General features: G+C 36.5%; 2 protein-coding genes across 2 annotated transcripts in view; one reads left to right on the top strand and one right to left on the bottom strand.

The window, feature by feature from the left end:
* The window catches only part of LOC110449545 (carbonyl reductase [NADPH] 1-like), a 42995-nt gene that overhangs the window by 20778 nt on the left and 315 nt on the right, over positions 1-21902 (top strand). The window lies entirely within an intron of this gene.
* On the bottom strand, positions 11363-20482 carry LOC110449544 (carbonyl reductase [NADPH] 1-like). Its single transcript, XM_021496491.1, has 8 exons — positions 20291-20482; positions 19745-19826; positions 17357-17535; positions 17033-17145; positions 14781-14909; positions 13358-13499; positions 12243-12306; positions 11363-11752 (listed from the first exon to the last, which is right to left on the bottom strand). The coding sequence occupies exons 1-8, from the start codon at positions 20420-20422 to the stop codon at positions 11655-11657; spliced, it is 939 nt and encodes a 312-aa protein (XP_021352166.1). The 5' UTR covers positions 20423-20482; the 3' UTR covers positions 11363-11654.

Below are 21902 nucleotides of genomic sequence, written 5' to 3'. Positions count from 1 at the left end.
TAAAAGCACAGTCCATATTCTGTCGCTTAACACCCAAGGACTAGGAGAAAAGAACAAAAGAAATCGTTTATACACATATCTATTTAATCAAAAAGTAGACATAGCTTTCATTCAGGAAACACACTTCACACAAAAATCAGACAAAATTCGATACGCTGAATGGGAAGGGGACACTATAGACAGTTACGGCACAAGTAACAGTAGGGGAACTTCAATACTGATTAGTAGTAAACTAGATTATAACATTGTAAATACACATACAGATGTTAATGGTCGTTATGTACTCATAAACATCCAAATTGATCAAACAACATACACACTGATAAATATTTATGCACCAAACTACCCACAAGACAGAAACATGTTTTTTAAAAGAATCAATGAAATTATAAAATCTGAAGCAAAAGGCTCTCTCATCATAGGGGGTGACTATAACGACACCTTAAAACAAATAGACAGAAAAACTAATATAAATAAACGAAACACAACTACCAACAGCTTAACACAGCTCATTAAACAAAATAAACTAACTGACATTTGGAGACAAATTAATCAAAACAAGTTACAATTTACATGGAAAAGAAAAAATGGGTCAGAGAAAAGTAGAATAGACTTTTGGTTAATTAACGAGGATACCAGGCCTATTGTTAATACATGCGACATAAGACCTGCAATTATAAAACATACAGATCACATGGCTATCTCGTTAAAATTAAACCTTACTAAACCAACAAGAGGTAGATCCTTTTGGAAAATGAATAATTCCTACCTAACAGATCATGAGTATATCAAAACAATAAAACAGGTTATTAATGAATACAGACATGCAATAGACAATGGGGTACTAGATATACAAGTAGGATGGGAGTTATGTAAATCCACAATTAAAGAAAAATCAATTAATTTCGGCATTAAGAAAAGTCTAGAAAGGAAAAACAAATTAAACCTACTAGAACGACAGCTAAAAATACTGAACGAACAGACTAACCACACTGATGATGAGGCTATGGAAAATAAAAGAATAGATCTAGAAAAACAAGTAGGAGACATCTACGAATTTAAAGCAAAAGGCACCCAAATAAGAGCGAAAGAAAATTGGGTAGAGAAGGGAGAAAAAAACACCAAATATTTTCTCCAATTAGAGAACAAACGACAGATAAGAAAAAGTATAACAAAATTGAATGTTGAGGGTAAAACAATAACAAAAGAATCAGAAATTTTAAAAGCAGGGCATGATTTCTATAAAAAACTATACACCACACAATCTCCAGACCCCACCAAAGTAAACGATTATTTAAGCAATACAGTTTTGGAAAATAAAATAAATAAAGACACAAGTAAACTATGCGACGGTCAACTCACAGTAAAAGAATGTACAGACGCTGTAAAAAATATGAAATTAAATAAATCGCCAGGGCTAGATGGTATAACAGCAGAATTTTATAAAACTTTCTGGAACGAGCTTAAAGACATAGTTATACAATCACTAAATGCAGGTTACACAAAAACTAAATTATCAGCCTCACAACAACAGGGTGCAATAACACTCATATATAAAAAAGGAAACCCAGAATTACTAGAAAACTGGAGACCGATCACACTATTAAATTTTGATTATAAAATAGCAGCGTATGTATTGGCAAAACGTCTTCAAAAAGTATTACCATCCATCATTAGCTTGGATCAACAAGGTTACTTAACAAATAGATATATCGGTTATAATATCCGTCGAACACAAGATATCATTGATTATGCAGACCAATTAAATATAGAGGGGGCAATCCTTTTCTTAGATTTCAAAAAAGCTTTCGACACATGTGAGTGGGACTTTATGGTTAAAACTTTAAAAACATTTGGATTTAATAACTCTTTCATCTCATGGATAAACACTTTGTATTCAAATAGTTCTAGTTGTATGTTAAACAATGGGTGGAAATCAAAATTTTTTAAAATAGAAAGAGGCATAAGGCAGGGTTGTCCGGCCTCGGCTTTAATTTTCGTAGCCATAGTTGAAATCCTAGCCCTTAATATCCGCAATAACAACAATTTAAGAGGGATAAAAGTAAAGGGGTTTTTGAAAGAACAAAAAATAAGCCAGTTAGCAGATGACACCACCCTGTTTATAAGTTCACCACACCACATACCAATAGCGTTGCAAATAGTATTAGAATTTGGGGAGGTATCAGGCTTAAAATTAAATAGAAACAAAACTGATGGTCTTTGGATTGGAAAACTAAAAAATTCTAAAATAAAGATAGGCGGAATAAACTGGCCAGAAGAACCAATAAAGTCACTAGGGGTATATTTCAGTAATAAAAAAAATGAATGTGAAAAGCTTAACTGGGATGGAAAAATTACAAATACAAAAATATGTCTCAATATGTGGCAAAGAAGAGATCTAACTTTTATTGGTAAAACAGTAATTATTAAAAGTATTATATTACCCAAATTTACATACCTTGCACAATCTTTGATAATTCCCAAAAAAGTAATAATAGAACTGGAGAAAACTATGTACAACTTCTTATGGTCTGGGAAAAGAGAAAAAATTAAACGAAAAACCCTAATTGGACAAGTGATATCTGGAGGGATAAACTTTCCAGACTTGGAAGCATATTTTACAAATCTAAAAATAAAGTGGGTCAAAACTCTAATAAAAGAAAACACTCTTGCGAACTGGAAAATCATACCAAGCTACTATTTAAACAAATATGGGAAAGACCTGCTTATTTTTAAAATGAATCTAGACCAAATTAAATCTCTACCAAAAATAAAAGAAACACCATTATTTTATCAGGAAGTTATAAAAGCTTGGATTACACTGGGTGGAGGACAAACGAAAAATTATCTCAATCAGCTGGAAATAAGAAAACAACCAATATGGGGAAACAAACATATCAAAATCAAAAATAAAGTACTAATTTTTACTAACTGGATTAACTCAGGTATACTACTAATTGATGATATTTTTGAGAATGGTTCCATCTCTCAAATAAAGATTTTATCAAACTTAAAAAACAAAAGAAACTGGATGTCAGAACTAACCCAATTAAAACAGGCTATACCGAAGGAATGGATGAATAAACTCAAACTTACACCCTACCCAACATTACACTACAAAACACAATTGAAAGTTTTAGACAGCACTACCGATAAAACAATCTCTATAGAACAGCTAAACAGCAAAACTTCCTACGGCATATTAATAAAACAGAAATTTATCAAACCCTATATATATGAAGCGTGGAATAAAACATTTGATACATCTATAAGAAAATCAAGATGGTCTGAAATATCAGAATTCATATTCAAGAAAATACACGATAACAGAATTGTTCAATTTAAATATAAACTTATTAATCAAATAGTTCCTACACAGCAACAACTTGAAAAATGGAAAATTTCAAACACCCCAAATTGTAAACATTGTGGGAAATGTGAAGACTATAAGCATTACTTTGTAGAATGCTCCTATTTAAAAACGTTTTGGGAAAAGATAAATTCAGCAATGTCAACATGTAAAATAAACAAAAGCAGAATGTTAGAATTTATAGTAATGGGAAACAACATCAGCGTCCCTGTATATGAAACACCCAACATTATATATACACTAATAGGATACTCCATTTACAGAACATACCACATAAGTGAATGCAAAACCTTATCAATAAATGTTATAAATATATTGAAACAAGATCTGGAAAACTATTTATGGAAAACGAAATCAATACAACAGAAAAAAGACCTGAACCTTTTTTCTTCTAGCATCTGATACACTAGTTAATATAATGATAACGAAATATTGTAGGCCAGAGTGTTTCTAGTATATACCTACTCATCATAGCGATCCACATTTCTACTTTCTGTTTTAGCGTAACGAGTTCCGCGTCTTCACAGAAACAAACAAGCTGATCTTACAACACAGCTTCATCAATATCAACCCCCCCAAAAAAACACTTTCACAATAGAAAATTCAAAACAAACATGTTAGGCATACTCGAATGGTTTACAAGCACGTTTAGGACTGCCTTATATTACCACAGCGCGGCGTGTTTCCATCTTGCTACTATTAATACACACAGCCAAGGTCAAGGCCGACTTGTCCCGGAAGTGAGGCCCAGTACAGGGTAATCCACCTGGAGGCACGGCAAAGGGAGTGTATGCATATATGTATGTAAGGATAATGTGTACGGTAACTTTGAATGTAAGTTTGAATGTAAGTAAAAATGTTAAATAAGGCAGTGAAAAAAAAATAAAGAAATAATAATATAATTACTAGTAAGTATGAAAGAAAGTATGACAGCCCTCTTGTATGAGGACACATGATTGTGAAGATGCTGATCCCGAGGCTCCCCAACCTCGGCAGTATCCTAAATGTGCTGGGGAAGTAAAATGTTTGGAAAAAAAAAGAAAAAAAAAAAAAAGATTATGTCGTAAAATAATATTGCATTCCGAGTACCGTGAACAATGAGGAATAATGGTTCGGCCTGTCTGAGTAAGCCGAGACGAGCATAGCTTAATTCTGAAGCAGACGTAGGCCCTCAGCCGTACTATCTAACACGACGTGACGATTGTCTATCGGTATTCTATTTTACGCTGTTTATTAGAGTCAGAATCCCATGTTCTATTTTAACATCAGGAATCTTGTATCTTATTTTAACAAACCGGTCGCCAAATTAATGCAATGAGACCGAAATCGTGTGTTGTGCAATATGTCTCTGTGTTGTTGTTTTTTAATTCTGACATTACAGACAACTTTGATGCTCGACAACTGGTTTTATCACAGAAATATGATTGATAATCACAAAATTAAATAACATACTCGACCATGCATTAAGAACCTTTGCTGGATTCAGAAATGGTCCCAAATGTTGGAGGCGCACTATACATACTTTCCTAAAGACAACTACTATCACGAAACATACCAACAAAAGGTACAATACCGACTCACCTTCTGATGGGAGGCTCAACATAGAGAAAGGTTCCGAGAGGGGGCGCACATTCAGATTCAGATTCACGTTGCCTGAAAAATCACATTGTCCACAACAGTTGGAAGGCTCAATATAATCCTAAATAGATTTTAACAGCTTATCACATGTAAGGATTAACTTTCTCATGTGTGCATTTAACTATGTACAGAGATTTCATATACATATTGTATATCTATATGTTTTAGTCATTCATCCCGAAAGGAAATATTCAAAACATTAATTTACCGTTGTTACGAAGATCTGGTCACTAAAAACTCCGGTCACTAAAATAAAATAGAACTCATCGCCAATTAATCCATGCTACGAAATTCCTATTTCTGTTCGCTTCTATCAATATTTTTCCTTCTTCCCGGGGCTTCTTTATACTTTTTATTGTTTGTTTGTGTTTTACGTCCTATTCACAGCTATGGTCATTTAAGGACGTGCCAGGTTTTTGTGATGGAAGAAAGCCGGAGTTCCCGGAGAAAAACCACCGACCTACGACCAGTACCTAACGAGTGCCCCACGCAGGCCACGAATCCGCGACCCAGTGGTTCCAGGGCTAGTTGTAGCAGAATGTTAGTCCCCTTAACCGCGGCCCCAATCTTCTATTGACAATCTATGCACGCATATTATAAGTTCATAAAACATTCAAGTCGTGGAGATTCTTTCAAAGAACATAGTTCTTCCTCATTATTCTATAATATACAGCTTTTTACGATGATATTTACAATGATTAAAGAGGCCCAGCAAAGTGTTTAAAGTAGTCAGTGGTGCGTATGACATGCTAGGCTGACCAACAGCCAGAGATTTCATGCATTGATAACTCCAAGAGAGACTATTGCAAGGAAATATTTGGTGTTGCACTTTAGTCCATGTAGTCCAAAACACAAGAAAAGGTGTTTTTTAAGTAAAAAGGTGTTTTGGGATAAGTATGAAACGTATGATATCATCATATAAGTAATATCTATGCAAAGTTGCATGCTTATCCCAAAATGCCGTTTATGTACAATCAGCCCTTATAATTTGAAATAGACAGAACGATGAAATGGGTTAGATATAACGATTAAAACAGATATACTTTTCTTGAGGCTTGGAAACTTAAAATTGCCAGCAAATAGAACTTCATATCTTAAATTTATCTCTACTGTAGTTGTGGTGGTAAATGCCATGTTTTATTTGTAAGTTCACTTTGATAAGTAAGAAAACAAATCAGGACCTGAAACTCACTTCAGCCACATGCGCCTAGCAAATATATGATATATGTAATATACAATATTAACTATTCATATCTTATACTTATAGCGTATAAAGAGTGTCCTGAACAATTTAATTCAATTAAGATGTAGAGATATTTAAAATTGCCAAGTTTGAGATGTGTCCAGAAGCCATATCTCAGTATAAAACAAAAGGAAAGTGTGTAGTGAATATGCTTTTTATGTAAGTGTACTCAAATGAGTAAAGTTGTAACTTTCAACCCAAAATATACATCAGAAAGGACATTTTTGAGAAAACAAAATATTTTCATTTGAAATATAACCTAAAACAACCCCCTGACTTTATCTTCCGTTTTATATAAACAATCTGTTATTGACGATTTTTTTTCTATCATTTTTCATTCTTTTAAATATGCCTGTTCAATTTGGGAATTTAAGCTCGTTTTAAAAATAGCAAAATACATTTGTGATTTACCCTACCCGTTTTGGTACCCCAAAACCCCTCTTTCGGTAAAAACGTTTACCTTAGTTGTGGCACATGTAATACAATAGGTCATCTCTGAACAAAAAAAGGAGGTGCAAATCCGAATATACCGCGGCCCAAAAAAGGGCCTTATAGACACTCATCTTTTACTGCAAAACTTCCGTTATGAATAGCGAGTATGTTTATACCATGCGCCATTCAATCAACATATCAGAATAGGTAGTTATATTTCGGAGTGAGAAGAAAGTCTTCGGCAAGTAGTTCAGTCTCTTTTTACCGATGTTTTGCCCTCTCTCGTAATACTTTGGAACATTAAGATAACCTACTGGCCTCGGTTAAATTGTATTAAAAATCTCAGTAATATTTTAATAGTGAACGTGACTTTACCTGGATACAACAAGATAGTATTCAACCTGTATCAATATGTACATAACAGTATATTAAGAGCACTGTATTGATCAAATTAAAGCAAAAACTGGAGATCTGGTATGGATGTCTCTTAAAAAGCTGTATGGTATAGAATAATGAGGAAGAACTATGTTCTTTGAAAGTATATTTACGACCTGAATATTTTATAAAATTTATCATACGAGTCCATATATTGTCAATTGAAGATGGGGGCCGCGGTGGCCATGTGATTTAGGCGACTGACATTCTGCTACGACTAGCCTTCCATCACTGGGTCGCGGATTCAAGGCCTGTGTGGGGCAGTCGCCAGGTACTGGTCGTAGGTCGGTGGTTTTTCTCCGGGAACTCCGGCTCTCCTCCACCACAAAAACCTGGCACGTCCTTCAATGACCATAGCTGTTAATAGGGCGTACAAAACAAACAAACAGTAAAAAGTATAAAGAAGCCCCGGGAAGAAGGAAAAATATTGATAGAAGCGAACAGAAATGGGAATTTCGTAGCATGGATAAAACTGGCGATTAATTCTATTTTATTTCAGTGAGCAGAATTTTTCGTGACCAGAACTTCGTAACAACGGTAAATTAATGTTTTGAATATTTCCTTCCGGGATGAATAACTAAAACATATAGATATGCAAAATGTATAAAAAAAAAATCTCTGTAAATAGTTAAATGCACCCATGATAAAGTTAATTCTTCCATGTGATAAGCTGTTAAAATCTATTTAGGATTATATTGAGCCTTTCAGCTGTTGTGGACACTGTGATTTTTCAGGTAACGTGAATCTGAATGTGCAACCTCTCTCGGAACCCTTCTCTATGTTGGGCCTTCCATCAGAAGGTGTCTCGGTTGTGTACCCTTTGTTGGTTTGTTATGTGATAGTAGTTGTCTTTAGGAAGCAGGTATATAGTGCGCCTCAAACATTTGGGACCATTTCTGAATCCAGCAGAGTTTCTTAAAGCACGGTCGAGTATGTTATTTAATTTTGAGATTATCAATCATATTTCTGTGATAAAACGGCATTTATTCAGATGTCGAGCATCAACATTTTCTGTAATGTCAGGATTCAAAAGACACGATTTCGGCCTATTTACATTAACTTGGCGTCTGTTTGTTAAAATATGATACAAGATTCCTGATGTTAAAATAGAACATGGGATTCTGACTCTAATAAACAGCTTCAAATAGAATACCGATAGACAATCGTCACGTCGTGTTAGATAGTACGGCTGAGGGCCTACGTCTGCTTCAGATCCTCACCACTATACTAGAATAGTGATCACCTTTTTGCCTAAAAGCATCATATTAGATAACACATACAAAACTCCAACATCTTTTGATACATTATCTCCATTGTTCACGGTGCTGAGAATGCAATCGAGTATTATTTTACGACATAACCTGAATTGTCGTGAGCCTGTAATTTCTTGCGGAGTCACATCGAATTATACTTGAAATGTCGGGAAAAAAATAAAAACAGTAATTCACTCTTCGAGGAATTAGATCGATTTCTACTTCCTTTTTTTTTTGCAGATTTATTAGTTTCAAATTCTCCAACCTCAGCTTACTTAATTTAATTAACTTTTGCATATATTTATTTTAAGTCAGTGCTTCAAACAGGGGTCTTGAATTGACAAAAATGATACAGAGGAAGATGGAGGTATTATTTAAATCATAATTTAACAGATATACATGTTGTAAAGCATATTAGTCCCTTTACACGCTGAAGAGCTTCAATAAAATTAAATATAAATTCTCACTATGCTAAAATGTTTATAACTTATTTGTCTAAACCCACCATATTATATTACATATTCAATATTGTTGGCTATCTTTTGATACATTATTTACGTCCTTTTTGTAGGCGTGGATACACTGATGACAATTTCTAATGACAGTTTTTGACAAACTCCCAGAAATAAGAAAACTATTTTTGTATATTGTCATTAGGCTTGAGGCGAATGCCAATCAAAGGCTGTCTAACCAAACTGCTTTGTTATTTGCATAAGAACAATGAACAATGAAGGTCGATGTTTTTAATAAGCTTTTTAACTTGATTTTCGTTGTCACTACCCTGGTTCTTGATATGAGGACGTGACATTACTTGTATTTGACCTATATTTACATGACGGGTGTGGTCGATAAAGCAAAGGAAGCTTATCCTTCCGGAACACCTGGTCTTATTCTCATCAATCGTACCTTTTCAAGGGTGTCTTTGTAAATATTTCCTTTGTTTACATGATGTACATCGTGATCTCATTTTATCGATTATGAATTTAATTATGGTTTTGTTGACACTTATGTATTTCGTTGTGTTTATTAATATTATGGATCCTAGCTTGGTTCAGTTTGAGTTTTGGACTGAGCAGAAGGCTGTCTTCAAATCTTTGAAATAACGAAAGAGCAATGAGCTTTAAATTGAATTTCAAAAGGAAATGTAAAAAGGGGTTTGGTTATAATGTATACATTCCACAATTTATTGTATGAGACATTCTAAGAGTAAAACAATCGTTAGTTGAAATGGTTTTAGTCTGAACTGATTTCAGTTTTAACGCCTTTATGAATGGGAATGCGTCCATATACATGTACTATATTTACACCTTATTTCACTTCTAGAATAGAAAACAAAACTAACTTCATCGATGTTATAACTGTGACATTCCTTACAGGTTTGACATTTAAGGAAATAAAGGTATACAGCTTGACGCTGGAGCTCAACAGTGTCTTTCCTTTCTATATCCGGGTCTTTCCTTTCAATATCCGGGAACTTTATAGGGTTGGGACGTCAACAGTATGTCAGAGTATACCTACTGGTGGACCGCCATCATCAGAACGGGAGTTCCAGGGACGCGCGTAGGATACTGTTTTCGTTTTTCCTCGATCGTGTTAACTACTTGTACATATATAGGTGTCTCTTTCACTGCCTTTTCTACGTTTAATTTCCAGAATACATGTCGATTGGTATCAATGCACGTACCTTGTACATTTCCAAACATGAATTATTTCTCCTCCAGCACAGACACAAATGGTTTGAATTAGACGGTAATTTTGTATTACCAAAGCCTTCTATATATATCACACGATGTTCCAGCATCTGTTACACTAGGTACAGTGTACATATACGTCTGAACTATCTGTACTGGCGAGTGATTTTCTCAGATAAATGAAACGATGTGTTCGGTATATGTCACCTTCAATTTATACGACCATCTCCATTTAAAGAATCCTCACACGTCATTGCTCACAACACGGGACTGGGATACAGGACAGAACGAGACATCATACATGTGTATCACAGCTTCGTAATAACAGACCGTTCTCCTGTCTCAGCCATATAACACTCTAATGTGACACTTTTCGAATCATCTCGTTAGTTTTAAAAATGTCTATCGTGATTTCCTCTCAGTTTTTTATAACTAACGATGAAGAATTAAAATCAAAGTGAAAAATTGACAACTGATATACATGTACATTAACAAGGCGAGAGTTTTTAGCCTCGCGCAATAGTATTTCTAGAGTTGGTCCAGACACCAAGGGGGAGGTACAGGCATGGAATCAATCTTTTAATATGGTGTTCCATTTTTGTAAACTTAATCATATATTAATTGTGGCAACGTTTAAAGTTCAAGTGATAATTAAACGGAAAATACACGTTTCTTATGAAATTTGGAAGCGTCTTTCTTCGTCCGGTTCATGTTTGCATCCTAAGCTAAATGTTTTGAAACATTCGTCAGCAAACGTTTACCAATCTTTACCTCTAAATGATTTGTATCATTTATCCATTCATGATTTTCTGGGTATTTTTTAATCTCACTAAAGTTGAGACAGTAGGTTTACCATGTAACGGAAGAAACGGAAGATAAAAATGACCTAAATTTGCCATGAAGACGTTATATTTTATCAAAACTACGCATTATGTGGCTGTTATCTGGAAATATTACAGAAAAAACGTTATAAAAATAATGTTTCTACAAAACTAATGAAAACGCTCGATTTTTGTAAACATCGTAGGAAGATGGAAATAAAAAGTCACACTTTTAAGACAAAGTGTGATTAAGTTCGTTTTTAATCAGGGTTATCGCACTTTCACTGTTCAAAGGGCGATAACCCTAATTTGACAGGAACCAACTGGATATTTTGGTTGTTTTCGGAACTAATGAATGCCCTGTTGGTAATAGTAAGTGGTGCATATGGTGTCTGATTTAAGCCAAAACAAAAAACAAACCAAAAAACACTATTCTTGTGGCTGAGGTAATATACACAATGATAACAAATACAAACACAGACGTAAATGGTATGTTTATAATACAAAGTTCGACTGATTGTATTAAGATAAACTTCATACATAATTTACAATAGATATGAAGCATGTGTTTTATACAAAAAGTCCTTACAGTTAGACGGATTAACAATATTTTATTTAATATTCATTTGATAAAGAAATATAGTTTACACTAATAATCACTTGTTTGACTATATTTCTAATAAATGCAAATATATCTACATAAGGAGAAGCAGTCAGCATTTTTCTCATGAAATACAGTACGACACAATGATAGCGGAAGTCAATCAACGGTTATCCCCACTTCTGTATTTTCCTGTCGGATACAAACTCGCCGTTAGGTGTCGTGGTGGTTGGAGGAAGGAGAGCCAAAAAAAGAGGCGTGTCTGCACCTAAAACATGCATAAAAGATTATTTTCCTAATTTGCATAACGTGATGACAGGTATAGTGTATCGACAAACCTTTAATATCTCAACTGTTAGTTCTGTTTGATATATACATGTACATGTATATGAACGAAAATCCATGTGTGGGTTTCTTTATATATAAACTTTATCTTTTTACAACAATTATGAAACAAACTGTTTAACTTGTATCAATCACTTTCCTTGACCTGGATGTGTGGGAGGTGGGGGTCATAGTATGGGAGGAAACCAAAGAACCCGAAGAAAACCCAAGTGGTCGGCAGATGCAGACCCTATACCGTTTCACGTCCGATCGGGGAATAGAACCCCGGCCGTCTTGATGAATGGCGAGTGCGTTATCCAATACGCCTTTCAATTAGAAATAAGTCTACGCATGTTGATACGTCTCCATTGTTTGCAAATATAATTCACTTAATAATGTTATAAAGCAGGCACTCAGAAGGAAATATACATTACCTTGCTCTGGTGTCTTTGGGCCCTGGTTTGACGTCAGATCCGTTTGGACATATCCAGGGCAACACTACAACAGGTCACACGATTGTCGGTTAGATTGTCTTATGTCTTATGTAAACCATACCTTTTATTAAATCATTATATCAACATTCTGTATACTTGGACCTATTGACGCGATTCATGGAATAAATCCAGAAAGCAAATGGTGTTATGACCTCATAAATGTTGAAAAAATAAATTTTCCTTTATTCATTCATGACATCATTATACTAGAAGTGCACATGCCCTGTGTTGCTTATTTGTCTTTATTTTATATGTAATCTGGAATTTAGTTGTAAATATTTCTTATAATTTGAGACCATCACAGCCATCACAAAAAAATATCCTTTTCTTTTGGGCCACTCCCCGACACCCGAAATGGATTGAGAAAAAATCCTAGTTTCCTTTTACAATACTAAATCGAAAAACGATGAAAAAAGACCGGAGTGTTTGTTGTAGTTTTTTCTGTTCCACTTTCGGCTTTGTTTTAAAAATACAACTACAGGTCAAGCATACCAATCCTACCGTTTTGATTGGCTGACATTAAAATCTCCAACGGAGATGTGCCTTTCTAAGATGGCGCGTCTGAAAATTTGCGCGGATCAATCATTCCTATCTATAGTTAACTTCCGATCGTTCCTATCTAGTCTGTCACGTTTCAGGAATATCACGGATTTGGTATGTGTTTTATAGTAATAACTATAAATAGAACGTAAGTCTTTGTATTGCACTTTTTTTCTAATATTCATATTTTTCTTGAATGCAAATCGACCTCACCCATATTTATCTTTTTGCAATGTTTGTATAATCGAATTGTATAAATATCAGCACGGATGCTAAAGGAAATTCCGTTCGTCCATATGTAGTCTACATTAATTATCTAGGTCAATGTCAAAGTTATTTTTAAAAAATACCCATCAGCCAATCTGAACAAGCAGTCTTTTAAAGAAAAGCTCAACTAAGCATGATGGATGCCGTGCATTCCCCCACTTGTCCATTGGGCCATGTCAAAGTAAGTTACTAAGTAACATAAGAACATAAAAATGTTATATAATCATTCAAACTAAATGGTCACTTACACTATTAATAACAATGTCTGATCGACTGTCCTGACTAAGTTCGCGGTGCTGGATGAAGGTTAAAACGGTCATTCCTATTTTGGAAACGCCGTACGCCATGTCAGACCATCCCTGTTTTACGTGATCGTTTGTTTGTGCTGCACTGAAACATTATAAACAAAAATTATTAAAGACAATAAATACGTATACAACAACAATCTAATTAAAATTATATCATCGCATCGCTCCCGTTTTCTGATATGTCGCGCTTCAACGCGACATATCAGAAAATGGGAGCGATGTGAAGATATAATTTTAATTAGATTGATAAAACAACAACTTACCAGCTACAAACGTCTGCCAAGCTTAATATTTTTCCCGAAAACGGAAAATAAAATAAAATAAATACATGTTGATATATATAAAACAGGCTTGATAACCTAGAGCGTTGAAAATAATAAAAATAAAATAAATAAACTATTTTGATATCTTTTTAAAAAGTACTTTTTCGGTAGTCCATTGTTCGTTCCTAAACTAAAACAACAACTACATCATTTTAAAAAGTCATCATTTTTGTTCGACTCATTCGAGTCAAATGTAGACTCTGCCGTTAAAATGACCGATATCAGAACCGAGAGGAAGAAACATCGCAACCTGTGAGAACAAGACTACTCTCAAAAAAAACTTGTAAAAATTAAGACCCAAGAACACCTTCATTGCACGTGAATCAAAATTAACCTAGATCACACTAAAAGTTACAGTAAGGTAATAACCATCCTTATGTATAACAACAAATTCTTTTTTTGCATATAAAGCAAAGGGGCACGTTTCGCAGAACGGAATAACGAGGCTCCTGTATTAACTAGTGTCTATGATGCATTATTTAACTTCTATATTACATGTTCAGTATATGCAAGCTATATACATAGCTTATTTTATGTGGCGACACATAGACCCACAATTAGACTTTTGACAAGTTTTGTAAAAGGTTGCTACGAAAATAGGCCCCTTTTGTGCCTCTTCTCCCTTCTTGGTGCCTCTCTGTTGTTTTAAACGTTTGATTGTCTAACAGCCTCTTTTGATATGCTCAATATGTAAGCTACAATCTGATTGGTTGAAGGCCTTTTTCGTCATCTTGAAGAAAATTTTCAACGGCGCCATTTTCTGGCAGCATCTTTTCAGAAATTTATATCAAATTTGCCTTATTGAAAAACCCACCCTTACATGCCACCCTTAAATATTGTTTGGTGTTTTATTTTACCGTGATTTGGCGTAATTCTGTCGAATCCCCACCGATGGACGAAATTGACAGTAAACATCATTTTTGTTGTTTGTGTCATGATGTCATTGATAATAAATTGTCATCTTATGATGGCCTTGTTCAATTATTTTTTTCCGTTTAGTTTTATGTGGAGTAGGTAAACATGTATGTATGGTCACTTACTCGATGAATTCTTGTACCAGGGCTTTAAGTTGTGGTAACGTGATGGCGGCGTCCGTAAACCTGGCCTGTATGTCCGAGCTACATTTTGAGATTGACCACTGGGAAGCCATGCTGGACATGTTCACAACCCTAGTAAGAGAAAAAAAATATACTAGATATCCGAAATCAGTGAGCATTAACCACTGAACATTCACGCTGGACATTTTAACAGGAACGTTCAGGTACAATGTTCGAGTGACCCGAGTCTGTGTTGACCAACATAAAGTGTATATTTCATTAATCATGAAAATTGAATTTTAATTTAAATAATATCGTCATTGTATAGAAAATGTATCGTTAAACTGAAAACATCTTACAATGATATTTAATTTTAAAAATATATGACACAACATTTCCCTACATTCCTATTGGTTGGATCATAAACACGTGGTAATTGGTGATTTTTAATACTGAATCTCTTTTTTCAGTCTAATTTCACAATTCAATTGTGACGTCACAATATGTTCTCTGTCATATGCAACGTACTTTTTTTTCCATACAATTTTCATACCTACCATGTTGTTTGATGATTAACACATTATTAAGCACCTAATGTAACAATTTAGACCTTTTTGTCGGTGAATGTGTGGCTATATGGAACTGAGAGATTGATATTGACCGAGACGAATGAATATTGCACATTCAACTTTTAATATTTTCATATAGAGTATAAGTATAGAAAGAGGATGCACGATACAACATGATTACACTGTAGATATGGGGGTTTCGGTTTGTGCAGTACAGAAAAAGACTATAAAATGATAACATACTAGATATAGAGACAGTGAAGTCGTAAACAAAGAAGAAATGATAAATAGAATCTTCCCCTACCGAGAGGTGATATTTTTTGCTTGTTTAACCAGAGGTTCACCCTGAGGCTGTGACAAGGAAATCTCTAACCGGGGTTCTGCCGAGGGTTAGACACCCAAAAAACATCACCCCGATGGTTGGAGACTTCTCTGTTACACTTTCAAGGCAAGGGATGATTATTTTTCTCCCGTCCTATTATTTTAGGCACAACTCCACCGACAGTAGTCTGCCATGTAAAATGCATGCGGATTATGAATATCGTCAGTAACTTTTGATGACGTCACAATAATCGATGACGCATTTAATGACGTCACAATTGAACACGTGCTTATCGGCACGAGGCTATCATCCCTAGTGGGTGAAAAGCTGATCTGTCCCGGCAATAACGGGAGACACACCTGTGAAGGGAGGGAGAAAACATGTCCGGTTACAAACAAGGTGACAAGGCATTATGTCAATGTACTACTAAATAAGTTCACCTTGACTGATATTGACGTCATGACATTACAGTACACCATGTGGGCCAGCATTGTGCAGTGTTAACAATCAGCAGTAAAAGATACGGACACGTCGACCCATACCTTGAGTGAGGGCGTAGGAGGGGGGAGAGGGCGTCAAACACGTCGATACATACCTTGAGTGAGGGCGTAGGAGAGGGAAGAGGGCGTCACACACGTCGATACATACCTTGCTTGAAGGCGTAATAGAGGTAGGAGGGAGAAGAGGGCGTCACACACGTCGACCCATACCTTGAGTGAGGGCGTAGGAGGGGGGAGAGGGCGTCAAACACGTCGATACATACCTTGAGTGAGGGCGTAGGAGGGGGAAGAGGGCGTCACACACGTCGATACATACCTTGCTTGAAGGCGTAATAGAGGTAGGAGGGAGAAGAGGGCGTCACACACGTCGACCCATACCTTGCATGAGGGGGTAGGATGGGTAGGAGGGAGAAGAGTGCGTCACATACGTCGACCCATACCTTGAGTTATGGCGTAGGAGGGGAAGGAGGGCGTTACACACGTCGGCCCATACCTTGCGTGAGGGCGTAGGAGAAGGAAAAGGGCGTCACACACGTCGACCCATACCTTGCGTGAGGGCGTAAGAGGGAGAAGAGGGCGTAACACACGTCGACCCATACCTTGCGTAAAGGGTGTAGGAGAGGGAAGAGGGCGTCACACACGTCGACCCATACCTTGCGTGAGGGCGTAGGAGGGGGGAAAGGGCATCACACGCGTGGACCCATACCTTGCGTGAGGAATTAGGAGGGGGAGAGGGCGTCACACACGTCGACCCATACCTTGCGTGAGGGCTTAGGAGGGGGAAGAGGGCGTTACACACGTCGACCCATACCTTGCGTGAGGGCGTAGGATGGGGAAGAGGGCGTAACACACGTCGACCCATACCTTGCGTGAGGGCGTAGGAGGGGGAAGAGGGCGTCGCTCACGTCCACCTGGGAGAAGAAATTCACCCCACATGTCTTTCGAGCCTGCTCGGCGAATGACGTATCCGTATTTTTCTGTCAACAAATACAATAACATGTATTTAAACAAGACCGATGTTTGGAATGACGTAAATGATGAGACCAATGAATTTCTTGTCGACTGTACCAAATAAATGTCCTAAAAGTATAAGTTTTCATAATACCCAAAAGCAAGATTACTCTACCAGATTTCAAATTTAAGAGTACATGTTACGTTGTTTAAGAGTGTAAACCATACAACGCTTACCTTAAATGCAATCCCGGCGTTGTTGACGAGAACGTCGAGCCCGCCATACTGTTCTTGCAGGTGATCTCTGAGTCTGTTAATGCTGACAGAGTCAGTTATGTCCAGCTGGTGAAACTTGGGGTTAAGTCCTTCGGCCTTCAGGCTCTGGACAGCAGCCTGACCAAGGTCCTCATTTCGTGCTGAAAAGGAAACATTTTATATATAATAAGATATATTATAGACATTTTAGGAAATGTCTTTTAGAAAGATAAAATGCATGTCCTATAATTTAAAATTATCACTGTTATACCTGAATTTCTCGCACAGTCAAACCATTATGCTGCCAGTGTAACTATACATATCAGCGGCGGTGCACATGTGCAGATTTTTACAGGTTGTCTTGCTAACCATTAAGGATTGTGGATGGGCAATAAGCAATAAACTGATCGTTGATTTATTATTTTCCAATTACTAAAGTATGTCTCCCCTTTAACTGAAGTACACTTTACAAAGAAGTCATTAAAATACATTAAAATAAGTCATAATAATACAGTTTTAAGGAGAGAGGCGGCATAACAGTGTAATATATATTGTACATTTTAAAGCCAGATCGTTGTGAAAATAGCAAAAAGTATATAGCATATGAACCGGTGTTCATTATGCGATGGGCCTCAAAATACAATGTACCTTGCTACATCGCTACATACTTTGATGGGACTCCCAGACATCGCTATTACCTTCCATAATGTACATACATGAATCTTATAAATAAATCAAACTAATTTTCTGTTCAACAGTGTCTGGTCTATTTATGTCACTAAATGTTATGAACCATTATATTATTCAAAACCTGTGAACAAGCATACCTACGGAAACGTTGGCTACACCTGTACTGGGGAAAGCTGTCCAAATAAGTGACAACAGTGTCCAAGTTTGTCTTAGATAACTGTATAGTTACAGTTATAAAAAATAGCAGAGCCGGACGGGTTGTTGAGTGCAAATAAAATGTGCAACAAGAGGCCTAAGGGAGGGAACCGCTATATCTGTTATGAAGGAAGGCCAGGGGCCTATTCGTTTGTGTCTGTTTTATTACGTAACATTTTCGGGTATTAATTATGGGGGACCTGCAAACGTTTATGCAGGCCTGGCAAGGCTTGTCAAGGCATGCCTGAAAGCAGCATCATTTTACTATGTTCTACCTTATTTCATAAACGAACAACTGGTCCAATCGTTTGGAACGCGATACACGAAAGCGGCCCAGAGCAGCTCTCTTAAAATACTCTTTTTAGGTGGAATTACAAGTGGTATGTACATGTGCATGTGCGTCGAGCTGATAATGTATCCCTGTACGGCTTCCAAACACTTAAGATGTCCATTGGAAACTTTTCCCCAACAAGACTATAGCTTTGATAAATCATTTCAGAAAAAGAAACAATAATTTGCGTTATTTACATTCAAAAAAAAAAAGGAGGAAAAAATCAACGACAGTATTCGTAACTTAAAAACGCAGCAAGGTCAGACCAGGATTCGAACCCGGGACCTCCGATCATTACGTTGTTACTCTACCCAAATGAGCTACATTTATATACCTGATAAACGATAGTACACTGGTACCGTCGCGGTAAAATTATATCTTAAACGAAAATAAGGGTGGTTACTGCATGTAAGAACAACTTCATTGGAATTCTCTGGTGTTTTCCGGCCTTAAATGACCATAGCTGTTGATAGGACGTGAAGCAATACTAAACCTAACCAAACCAAACTCTGGTGTTTTGCCTGTAGTAGGATTTGTATATGTGCCTGTGATGATTACATGTACATGTTACAGGTCTAGGATTTTCTTTAAAAATCATATATTTTCACCATTTTCCTCAATTTTACCCCACTTAAATCACTAACACAGGATCCTGCCTTATTAACATTTTGATCTTACCTGTTAGATATACGTCTCCATTATATCTTTGACACAGGCACCTGACTATATCTACGTCATAATCTAACCTGTTAGATAGACGTCTCCATTACATCTCTGACACAGGCTCCTGACTATATCTACATCATAATCTTACCGGTCAGATAGACGTCTCCATTAAATCTCTGACACAGGCTCCTGACTATATCTACATCATAATCTTACCTGTCAGATAGACGTCTCCATTAAATCTGTGACACAGGCTCCTGACTATATCTACGGCATAGTCTTACCTGTTAGGTAGAGGTCTCCATTAAATCTCTGACACAGGCTCCTGACTATATCTACGTCATAATCTTACCTGTTAGATAGACGTCTCTACTATATCTCTGACACAGGCTCCTGATTATATCTACGTTATAATCTTACCTGTTAGATAGACGTCTCTACTATATCTCTGACACAGGCTCCTGATTATATCTACGTCATAATCTTACCTGTTAGATAGACGTCGCCATTAAATCTCTGACATAGGCCCTTGACTATTTGTAGCCCGATTCCTTTGTTAGACCCGGTCACCTACATAAACAAACATTGGTGATTGGTTTAAACAGATACAGTAATAGATAAAGAGCGGGCTTAACATTTTAAATGAGAATGACATTTAAAGTCAGATAAGATATGGGATAAGTATACGATGTAATGAACATCACCAGACGTAATACAGAGAACAGAGCTATACATTACAACACTTAGTTTATAATTAGTTCTGTTCACAGGGACCTGAACATTTGTTACAGCTATATTTTGACATAAAATTAAGAGTAGTTTTACATGTTTTAGGGGTTAATATCGACTTTCGGTAAAAATCACACCCCCAATGATTATATATACGAGTTGGGGTGTCATTATTACTGAAAGTCGATGTAAACCCCTAAAACATGTCAAATTACTCCGAACACCTTAGTTTAGGTCCAAATATAGCTGTAACAAATTGTCACGTCCCTGTGGTTCTGTTTTGTATACAAAAATATTTATCTTACCACTGCAACTGCTTTCGGCGATGCCATTTTTGTCGCAAAAATTACTACTTGCCAACTTGTTACTTTCCTCGTCAATAGTGAATAAAGTGTACGACAGTGTGTTATATCTGACCAGGACAGACACTCCCGCATAGCGTATTCAAGGAATTACAGTTCGAGAGCGTGCATGTTTGTGAGCATATATACAGGATGTAACATCACAGCTAATACATGTAAACACATCTAGGCCTATACCGCCGTTACCTGTGTCAGACACGTGACCAGAAATGTAAACAGTTGTGTGAACAGTTAAGTCATTCATCCTGGAGTATCATCTGCTATACGGCAGTGACGTTTTATTTCTCATGTGTCATGTTGTGAAAAGAACAGTACGAAAATCGATAACACGTATGTAATTGCAAGTATTTATCAAACTGTATATGCATGAAAGGCTAGCTACATCCGGCTGTTGTGCAGAGTCTGGTAGTAAACAGATAAGGGGCTTGACAGACACTTTTACACCGGCGCACGTACAGGGTCAAGTTGTGTAAAGTGTTATAAGCTCTTTTATCAGCATTCCTTGCGTTTCTGTGTAAACAACCAGAGTGTTATAGTTTTTTTAAACATTTAAATGAAAAAAAACATGTTTTCATTTAAATGTTAGTGTATGCATTATCGATTCAAATATTACCTTATGTACATGTACATAATTACTTTGAACTGATCCTGTATTACATTTTTCTTTTCAAACTTAAAGTTTTAAAGCCTTCTGTATGGTGACATACATTCCTATCACCGCTTAGTTCTTCTATTATCACGGACTGTGGTTGTTGTTCAGGGGTCACTGAAAGTGCTTTGGCCGAAAACTAGTGTCACATTTTATTTAGAATCCACGTCATGAAGTACATGTAATGATCACAAGTGTCGCAATGGGGACAGCAGATGGCGGGTGAGAAAACCGGAGAACGTGTCATTCTAGTCTGTACTTGGATGTTTCTCAGCAACATGCTTTCAAAACGGTTTGAACGAGGTGCAGATGACGAATATATAGCCATTTTAAAGACATTTTATAAATGTAACAAGGACCTAGAACGAAAAACAACTTAAAGGAAATACAGAGGCGAGACAGATAATAAAGAAAGTCAAAACAGCACTGAAGAAAAATGACGGAATCAATGCCGCAGATAAGGTATCAAAAGGTATACAGATTGTTCATCAAAAATAATACAAGAACATAACACAATTGTGGATCTTTCGGAGTATTGATGCAGAACTTTGACGAAACATAAACAAACGATTTTTGCCGATGTCTTCCACGACGATAAAAAAAAAAGGAATGTTCAAGGCGCGGAAAAAAAGAACACAGGAAAATTTGACAGGCGATTTAGTTATACAGCGTAGTATGAAAGCGCAGCCCCCTCGACATCCTCGATACCAGGGGTTACGCTCACTTTCGCTTTTCACACCCCTGGAATATGTCATAGCAAAACTGAAGGCACGAATATGTCTGTTTGATTGGTCTCGGGTAAAAAGAACTGACCAATCGCTAGGCTGATGCATGTCCTTTGAAGATTACAAAGGAGAGACGCCCGACTTTAAAGCCTGTCAAGTTTTACCGGTACCTGACAGCGAG

Source organism: Mizuhopecten yessoensis, unplaced genomic scaffold (genome assembly GCF_002113885.1).
Source record: "Mizuhopecten yessoensis strain PY_sf001 unplaced genomic scaffold, ASM211388v2 scaffold4631, whole genome shotgun sequence".
NCBI classification, from domain to species: Eukaryota; Metazoa; Mollusca; class Bivalvia; order Pectinida; family Pectinidae; genus Mizuhopecten; species Mizuhopecten yessoensis.
This window is presented reverse-complemented; position numbering and strand designations above follow the sequence as displayed.